Source organism: Tympanuchus pallidicinctus, unplaced genomic scaffold (assembly GCF_026119805.1).
Source record: "Tympanuchus pallidicinctus isolate F22 unplaced genomic scaffold, pur_lepc_1.0 scaffold5, whole genome shotgun sequence".
Classification (NCBI taxonomy): domain Eukaryota; kingdom Metazoa; phylum Chordata; class Aves; order Galliformes; family Phasianidae; genus Tympanuchus; species Tympanuchus pallidicinctus.
Window position 1 is genome coordinate 15,854,087 of NW_026294769.1, and position 9,508 is coordinate 15,863,594.

General features: G+C 48.7%; 1 protein-coding gene across 1 annotated transcript; it reads left to right on the forward strand.

Moving 5' to 3' along the window:
• Nucleotides 1-4,081: 4,081 nt before the first annotated feature.
• IRX1 (iroquois homeobox 1) lies at nt 4,082-9,291 on the forward strand. The gene is made up of 4 exons (XM_052704170.1): nt 4,082-4,383; nt 6,745-7,759; nt 8,367-8,433; nt 8,829-9,291. Exons 1-4 carry the CDS (start codon nt 4,120-4,122, stop codon nt 8,884-8,886), a joined length of 1,404 nt encoding a protein of 467 aa, XP_052560130.1. The 5' UTR covers nt 4,082-4,119; the 3' UTR covers nt 8,887-9,291.
• The last annotated feature ends 217 nt before the right edge of the window (nt 9,292-9,508 follow it).

Here is a 9,508-nt window from a genome sequence, read left to right on the forward strand (position 1 = left end):
GGCTGATGTGTTGTGCTGATTACCATCAGTGCCCTGAGATATTTGGTGCGGATTCCCAGCACTGCAATATCCACTCTTAGGACATCTGGAGCAGATCAAAATCACTGACTTCATTTTTTAGTAGAGTCAGTGTTCGAGCTCCGCAGACATCGCCTTCAGTCAGTTCCTGCAGAACCAGCCTTTAGTTAAAATTCGGCCAAGCAGCGACCCCTATGTCTGGATTTGCATTTCTTATCGGACCCCTATCTCAACTGATTTGTTCATAATAAAAAGAAAATCTCTTGGCAGCAGATGCATCGCCTTAAGAAACTGGAAGGAGCCCACTGTCTTAGCAAACCGCTTCTCGAGAAAGGCTCTTTAAGGAGAACTTTATCTACCCAGTGATCTCTGAATTATACGAGCGTGGCCATTTAGGTCGATTTACTTTAAACAGTATACAATTTATTTTAAGCGATTACCTTAGGTGTAATCACATTACACCCAGCGCAGCTATCTATTTCTCTCCCGCTTGTTTTCAGACGGGCGTCCGCTCCCCAGCGGAAAGGTGACAGTGCCCCACTCTGATCCCAGTTCCTCCTTCGCTACGGGACTCCTCGGCGCTAATGAGTTGGCACCGCTCTCCTTTTCCTTAGGATCTGCCGAAAGTTAACGAGACACTGGAGAATCTAAAACACGGGGCTCAGGAAAAAAAAAATAATAATAATAATTAGAAGGAAGAAGCTGCATATATATCTATAACCCGGATTATGTTTAAAATCACTGTTTCGTAATCAGTATTCCATCTCTTGAAAATTTCAAGCGAATTTATGGGGAGAGGAGTGATCACACCAACCTTTTGGACTGTTTAGCTTTAAGGAAAGGTTTTCCCCATGCTTTCTGGCAGCAGCTGATGCTGTTTTCAGTTTTCTGTACAGTTTAGTTCTTTGCGCACTTTTCTGATTATGCTCCAGCTATTGGTCCTGTAAGGGAGGGAGGGGGGTGAGGGGGGGGGGGGAGTTAGGAGGAGGGAAGGGGGGAGAATAAACCCAGGATCTACAGACTTAGCGAAACTGATTTTCAACTTAAGTAGCTTAGTGTAGCGGCTCTTGTCCCTGCTTACTTGCACAAGGGGGAAAAAAAATTAAAAAAGCTTCAAAAGGTTTTCTGAAGGTTTTCAGGAAAATGGGCACTGTCCAATACAGGAGCGGGAGCTGCGCTCTGAGGGCTTCGCCTTTACGGAGCACAGCGTAATGAATGGCGCTCGCAGGACCCCGCTCTTTACCCCGCGCCAGGAACTTTGCAAATGAGAAACAAAGGTCTCCTCCCAGCCCTGCGACTTTTCCTTCCTCGGCGGGTTCTCTTTCTTTTTCTTTCTTAATTTCATCTTTCCTATTTTGTCCCCTTTCTTTTTTTTTTTTTTTTTTTTTTTTTTTCTTTCATCTTTCCCAAACCACTGTTCCAGGTTCCAGGTATCCCGCATTTTCTTTACTTGTTCTGTTTCCAGATGAAGAATAATACAGTTCGCCACCAAAAGATTCTGGGCTGATAGAAAAGCAAGTGATACTTTTTTTCTTTTTTCTTTTGAGCGGGATGGGAGAGGATGGGGGAGGGGGTGACTCACACTTCTTAAGCCTCTGAGTGGAAACCTTTTCTGGATTCCACCCAGATCTAAAGCGCTAAGAAGATTTCGGCAGTGGCAGTGCATTCTCCCACCTTCCTTTACCTGCAGCCCTTGTAACGTGACTCTGCCGGCAGTCAAACCTCGCTGCAGTTCCCGAGCCCCACTCAGCTTTGTCTGAGGGTCGCTCTCTTGCTCTGAGGGTGAAATTTTGGAGCCAGGGGAGAGCAGCGTGGGGGTGGTTCCTCTCTTCCTGTTGGTATACGGAGGTGAAAGCTCGCTGCGTCCAGCTGATGGGGGAAAGAAGTTGAGCTAACTCTCAGGGACTGAAAGGATTCCTGCAGGCAGCGTTACAGCTACTTCCCTCCCCCCTCCCCCGTGCCTCGAGGAAGAGATGTGCGGCTAAGCCCCCGGGCTGGGGACAATCGCCCCTCGTCCCTTCGTTGTGTTCCGCCGGGTTTCCTCCGGGCAGCGCCTCTAGGCTAAAAGGGTCAGGGCGACCGCGCTCCCCCATCCAAGGGTTGGAAAATTGGCGAAGCCGCCGGCCCCAGCGCGGTTGGGGCGATCCACGTCGAGGAAGCTGGTGTAACAAGGGGGCAAGTCACAATGACAGCTCGTTTCCTTCAGGGAGGCCGAGCCCCTCGATCCCTCCTCGAGGGGTCCTTTGTTTGCCGCTGCACCTTCCACCCGGCGCTGCGGGGACAGGGGGAAGAGAAGGAAAATGCATCCCCGCCGCTGTTCACTGCCGCTAATGACGACGGAGGCAGCAGCCCTCTGGGTCCTCCCCCCGCGGCCCAACACTTCCTTTGCTCTGGAAGTTCGGACAGCCTCGAGTCCTCCAGACCCCCCCCGCCAGGGGGTGAGGGCTGGGGGTGCTCTGAGCCTTCCGCGCCCACGTCGCCACCGTTGGTTTGCGGGATTATTTCTCAGCGAGACAGCGGGGACTGTCGCAATGCTTCTGATAGTTGTCCCCGATTGTGGGTCTGTCGGTGGAACATGAGAGGAGTGGCGGGGGAAGGTGGGGTTAGGGTTAGAGGGGCATCGCTGAGGGTCGGTTTTATTTTTTTCTTTATAATTAAAGATTTCTGTGAAGTACAACTAGAAGCCTTTCGACTTTCAGCAAAGTTATGGGGGCTGTGTGGCGTTGATGGATTGCTAGAGGCAGCCACCCTATTTACTTATCTGCTTTGCTGCTTTCCTTTTTCTTTCTTTCTTTCTTTCTTTCTTTCTTTCTTTCTTTCTTTCTTTCTTTCTTTCTTTCTTTCTTTCTTTCTTTCTTTCTTTCTTTCTTTCTTTCTTTCTTTCTTTCTTTCTTTCTTTCTTTCTTTCTTTCTTTCTTTCTTTCTTTCTTTCTTTCTTTCTTTCTTTCTTTCTTTCTTTCTTTCTTTCTTTCTTTCTTTCTTTCTTTTTTTTTTTTTTTAATATATATTTTTTGTAATTTCTTTTTTGGTGGTAAATTGTTCCAAGCCGCCCGTCTGCAAAGCCCCTTTTCTTCTCTCGGTCGCTCTCATTTGTTCCCCAGTCCAACAACGACGACAAGGGGGACTCAATGTTAAAGGTGGTGGAGAAAAAAAGAAAAGAAAAGAAATAGAAAAAAAAAGAGAAAGAAAGAAAGAAAGGAAGGAAGAAAACAGAAACACACTTGTTTTTGTTAAAAGGGGACACACTGAGGCTGCGAAACAGCAAAACCCCAATGTTGGACAGCTGTAAAATCGTGTAGACAGGTTGTCATACAGCAGTGGGGGTTTTTCTGAAAGGAGCCCATTGCTAAACATTAAATACACACACGGCACGGCAGCTGCGCGGACACACACACACGCATACACACACACACACACGCACTCACACACGGAGGAAAGTGGCCCGGGCTGAGCTGCGCACCACGTGCTGCGCCGAGGGGGGCGCGGGGGGGCGCGGGGCGGCGCTTGCGGCTCAAGTGGATGCCAATCAAAACATCAACTTCAAATTGTATCTGAAAGATCAGCCTAGGACCTAAGGGCAGACACATCAGTTGGAGCTCAATTGTTGATCAGATCACATCTAAGGGATTTAGGAGCACAGAAGAGCCGAGATTTGAGGACAGACACCCCACTGCATCCCGCCACACTCCTCCACACCTAGGGCGCAGTATCTCTCTGACAGAAAGAAATCAGAACGAAAAAAGAAAATTACCGGCTTGATTCCTGTCCTCTCGACTCCATTAAAGAGAGGGGGGGTGGGGGGGAGGAAAAACAAAAAAAAAAAAAAAAAAAAGGAGAGAGCGAGACAGAGAGAGAAAGAGATCCAAGGGAGCCTGGGTTTGTTCCGCTCCCCTCCCCGGCTGTTTCAGGCTCCCTCCTCCCCCTTCTTCTTCTTCTCTCTGTCTTTTTTTTTTTTTTTTTTTTTTTGGTATAATTCCTCCCCCCTCCCTTCCTCCCCCCCCTCCCCCTTCGGTTTTTTTTTTTTTTTTTTTTTTTTTTTTTTTCTATATTTCTGCCGCTCCTGCCGCCGACGCCAGAGCCGCCAGTGCCGCCGCCCTGGAGATGTCCTTCCCCCAGCTGGGCTACCCGCAGTACCTCAGCGCCAGCCAGGCGGTGTACGGCAGCGAGCGGCCCGGGGTGCTGGCCGCCGCCGCCGCAGCAGCCGCCGCCGCCGCCGCCGCCTCGGGCCGGCCCACAGGCGCCGAACTGGGCAGCGGCTCGGCCGCTGTCACCTCCGTGCTGGGCATGTACGCGGGGCCCTACAGCGCCCCCAACTACAGCGCCTTCCTGCCCTACACCGCCGACCTCGGCCTCTTCTCGCAGATGGTGAGTGCGCTCCGCCGGTCCCCGGGCTGAGAGAGGGGTGGGAGCGAAGGGTGCGTGAGGGGTAGGAGGGAGCGGAACTCTGCCGAGTTTGCTCGTGCCCGCGCCCGTGAGATCGGCCCGGCGACTCGGCTTCTCGGCCGCGGACAGGGGGTGGATAGTGCTGGGGCTGGCGGCTCGGCGCGCTCCGTTTCCCGACTGCTCGTTCTCTGCCCGAGGAGCCGTGAACAGGTTCTGCCCGAAAGGCCAAAGTGCGTTGGGGAGCCGCAGCAGGGAGCCGCGGTGTCCGTTTATTTTAAGGCGTTTTCTCCAAGTCTCAAACCCGGTCCGCTCAGTTCCCTCAACTTTTCATCCGCCGACTACGGCGAATTTGCATCCGGCGAAGGAGGGCATCCACATTCCATTATCCGCCTCGGAGCAGAAAGGGATATTGGCATGAACTTTAAAGCAAATGACCCCCTATCGCCCTCGGATTTTTTTTTATTTTTTTTTTTTCCTCTTTTAGAATATGATAGGAGAAAAAAAAAAAAAAAAAAAAAAAAAAAAAAAAAAAGTGAAATGTTTTATACTCACAGCTTTTCCTCTCCGGCGCCGCTGAAGCGTTTTCGTTGCTCCGTGTCTGCGGATTGCTCAGCGGCGGCGGTGCGCAGAGGCTGCACTTTATCTCTCGATGTCCCTCTATGATCTCTTCCGAAAAGGAAAAGAGTGGAGGTGCATGCTAGGCACGGCTGGTGAGGGGCTTCAGTACGTGTGCGCATATACGTGTGTAGGTCGGCAGTCAGATGCGCTGCTGAACGAGGTCAGCGGCGGAGCACAGATCAGTTTGTGCTGCAAATACTTCCTACGAGGGCAGCGTTAGCAGCACTCGTCCTCCTCTTATTTTTAACCTTGATTTTGGAGATGCACGAAAAGTTGACACAGAGGCAGCGAGTGATTTACAAGTGGCTCCTTCGAAAGAATTCCCAGCAGAGATTGTGGGGAAAAAAAAGTATATAATTTCAGCAGCAATAACAAAAGGGATAAAGGGAGTGCAGAAAGCCCGCTCTGTAACACATTATAAGAATTACATCGGGCTTCTCTTCGCGTGTATGCTTTGCCTCTGAAATTGAAATGCACTTTCGCTTATAAATGTTTGACAAAGTTAGCTCAGTTTCTCTGCGGCCATTGTTGAAGGGGTCATTTTTAAGCCTGACACCATTTCGTAAGATTCACCCTACAAGTGTACTTCTGGACCAGAAGAAAGAGACATTGTGATGGGAAAGAAAAAAAAAAAAAAAAGAGAGAGAGAGAGAGAGAGAAGGAAAACGGCTGTGTCAGATATTCAGCAACAGTTTCCTTTCCTACTTGCAAAGGCATCCCGGTGTTTTACTACAGTAATTCACCATGGTGGCGATATTTGGAAATCGATTCTAAAAATTCAGAGCGTTAGGAAATCCGGAGCTAAAATATGAAGTTAATATCTGAGCAATTTGCGGTCATAATGAGGCCTAACGAGCTCGCTAGAAAGATAAAACGTTATTTACCAAAACATCTGATGGGATAATGTGACTTGCTGTGTTTTACTACCGATGATAAAAAGAATATTGATTGCAAATAAATCACCGTCTCTAAACGCTTGTAAACAGTTCGTGTTTGCTCTGCTCACATCAAAGTAAAACTTATGAGATAAAGCCTCTGCATATGCATTTTCCGCGCTGCAAAGATCGCTTTTCATTGCAGAGGTAGGGCTCTCCCAGCACTTGGGAGTTAATATTTCATGCCAGATTCTCGGGGCACCATCGCGGTGTGTTGGGGGAAGGTTTGTGTGTGCAAAGCCCTCGCACAGAAGTGGCTCCGCGCTGAAGTTGCGCACTGCCACGCCGGCCGCCTCTTACACCAACTCCTTTTAAAGGCAGAGCCGGGGCCAAAGGAGAGTGCTCTGCTTGCGTGGTATCCCCCCGGATATTTGGCGGATAAACTCAACGTTGAGCCTGGGCATCAGTTATTGGCTGTGCTGTCCTACCTGCTTTCCCTTCCTAAGGTCGTTTGGAGCGCACAGCAAATTGTCGTGGTGGAATGTGAATAGTGCCTTCCCATCGTTCGGTTCGCTTTGGTTTGAAGAGAAAATCTGCGTTCTGTCCAGCAGATCCCAGCTCCCTCCCTCTTCTCCTTTCTCTGCAAGAAGCAGGGGTCACTCGGGAATCTTTCTGCCTGCTCCAAACGTGGGGGAGCCCGGAGCGGGGAGGGCCGTATTGGAGTGTGAAGCCCCCGTGCCCCTCTCCGAAGCGCGTTCCGGCTCCCGGAGCAGCCTATTCAGGTCTGGGAGAGACGCTAACGAGATAATTGATGTGCTTTTTCCTCTCCGCTTGCCTGAATGTGTTGCAGGGCTCCCAGTACGAGCTGAAAGATAATCCGGGTGTCCACCCTGCTACCTTCGCAGCCCACACCGCCCCCGGCTATTATCCCTACGGACAGTTCCAGTACGGGGACCCGGGTCGACCCAAAAATGCCACTCGGGAGAGCACCAGCACCCTCAAGGCCTGGCTCAATGAACACCGCAAGAACCCCTACCCCACCAAGGGTGAGAAGATCATGCTGGCCATCATCACCAAGATGACCCTCACCCAGGTCTCCACCTGGTTTGCCAACGCCCGCCGCCGCCTCAAGAAGGAGAACAAGGTGACCTGGGGCTCCAGGAGTAAGGACCAAGAAGATGCCAACCTTTTTGGCAGTGATAACGAGGGAGACCCTGAGAAGACCGAAGACGATGAGGAGATTGACCTGGAGAGCATAGACATAGATAAAATTGATGAGAACGATGGGGAACAGAGCAATGAGGAAGAGGAGGAGAAGCCCGAGCTCCTGAGACAAAGCAGTGAAGAGGAGCGCTTGGAAAAAGACAAGGATTTGGCACTGTCAGGATCTGAAGGGCTGAATCCCAAAGATGCTCTGGCCATGGTGAAGGAGGCCTCTGACAACAGCACGCGAATCATCAGCCCAGGGGGACAGAGCAATTTACAGATGCCATCTCACAGCAAACCCAAGATCTGGTCTTTGGCAGAGACTGCGACCAGCCCCGATGGTGCCCTGAAATCCTCCCCCCCACCACCTCCCCCTGCCCAGGTCACCCACACTTCGCCACAGATCCAGCATCCCGCTTTTCTCCCCAGCCATGGACTCTACACATGCCAGATTGGCAAGTTTCACAACTGGACAAATGGGGCTTTCCTCACACAGAGTTCCCTGCTAAACGTGAGGTCGTTTTTGGGAGTAAATCACCACCACGCCACTCACCACAACCACCACCTCCAGGCCCAGCAGCAGCCTTCTGTTTTAACAGCCACCCTGGGAGCCCTAAGCAGTGAAAAGCCTTCAGAGAAGACCAGTCCCAAACACATAGGTAATGCCCCTGGCAGCCAAATCCCTTCTGCCTCCCATGAACATACAAACTTCTCCTTGAGGAATAGAGTCAGAGGCAGCCCGGGTGTAACTGATTGCTTTAACAGCGTTACAGAGGGTTTAGCTTAGTGTTCAGTTTTTCCTGCAGCATGTAGAGCGTATGCATTAAGCCCATTTTGTGCGGGCTATTACATTCTCATCCTGTATGCCCATCAGACAACTTAAGAATGCTAGAACAGTGCTGCCAAACATATTCTTTAAGCTTTGCTTTCCTTCCCTCCTCCATAGAATCTTAGAATCACAGAAGGGATCATCAGTGCACATGATGAGGATCCTTCTAGACCCTCATCTCCAAGTCTGGACTTATCAATGGTAGTCCAAAATGTGATAAAAAAAAAAAGCTTGCAATTAATATTGCAGTAATCCTTAAATATTGAAATTGTGCACACCTGTGTACCTATGCTGTATGCACACACCTACATAAGTCTGAACAAGGGGGGCAGAGGGAGGTGCACCCTGCACACCGTGCTGATGTTAGTTTGATGCTCAACTGGTTCTCCTATTTTTATTTTGTGTGTGTGTGTGTTTTGTTTTCTTTCTCCTTCCAGAAAATGTCCCAAGAAACGATTCCCCACCTCAGCCACTCAAATCGCCCTTCCAGGCTGTCCGTGACAAGTGAGTTTGTTTGTTTGTTTTCACTGCAGGAATGTTACTTATGCGAAACAGAGCGTTTGAATAATAAAGACTAATTATAGCACCTAATCAGCGCCAGAATAATACATACAGAGAACAAGAGCAGCAGAGAAGTTGCTGTAATCTTTTCAAAGTCAGGCTAAATTACAATTGTACATTAGCCAGCCTGTAACTTTTCTGGAACTTAACAGACCTTAAAAGAGCTTGTGTTAATGACACTGACAGAGATTCCTGTGCAGTTAACTAACAGTAGGATGCTATAGCAATAGACAGGTGGGTATAGGAAAGGAATTTTTTTTTAACTGAAAGATTATTACTTCTTTTTTTTTTTTTTTCCCCCCTTTCCTCCCTCCCCCCCTCCCCCCCCCCTCCCGCAGCTCTTTGCCTCAGCAAGAGGGAACACCGAGAATTTTAACAGCTCTCCCTTCCGCTTGATTAAATGGTTTGCTGAAAAACAAAATATTACAGAGACTGGTCTTAAGGACAGGAAAAAAAAAAAAAAAAAACAAAAAAAAAAAACAACAAAAAAAAACCCAAAACAAAACAAAAAGAAAGAAAGAAAGAAAAAGGAAACGATATAAACGACTCTCATCCATCTCTTTTTTGCAATAAGGTGGTGCAAATCCATAAAGGCGATTAAGCAATTCTGTAGATGGATCCCCTCCTTCATTGTACCATTTCAGATCGTGTTATTCTAACCATTCTTGGATTATTTGTTTGGTAAATGTTTCCCATGTGTTTGTGTTATTTCTGTATATAGAGTGATTTCAGACTGTAAATAGCGCGTCAGCAAAACTTGTCTAAATCATATATTTTTGTCTAATAAACTAAATGAAATTACGAGCTCTTTCAGGTATGTATTCTTGAAAATGTATTACAAATCTAGTCAAACATTTCGAACTTGCTTTCTTAAAACTCGAGACTTTTTGCCTTCGGGTAGCTGAAACTCAGTATGCCAAATCCCATCTGTTGGTAGCCCTCCAGCTATCCTATCGACAGCAAACTGCGAGTTCCCTTTTCACCCACGTTTAAATCTAAGCAAAGCGAAGCTGACCCT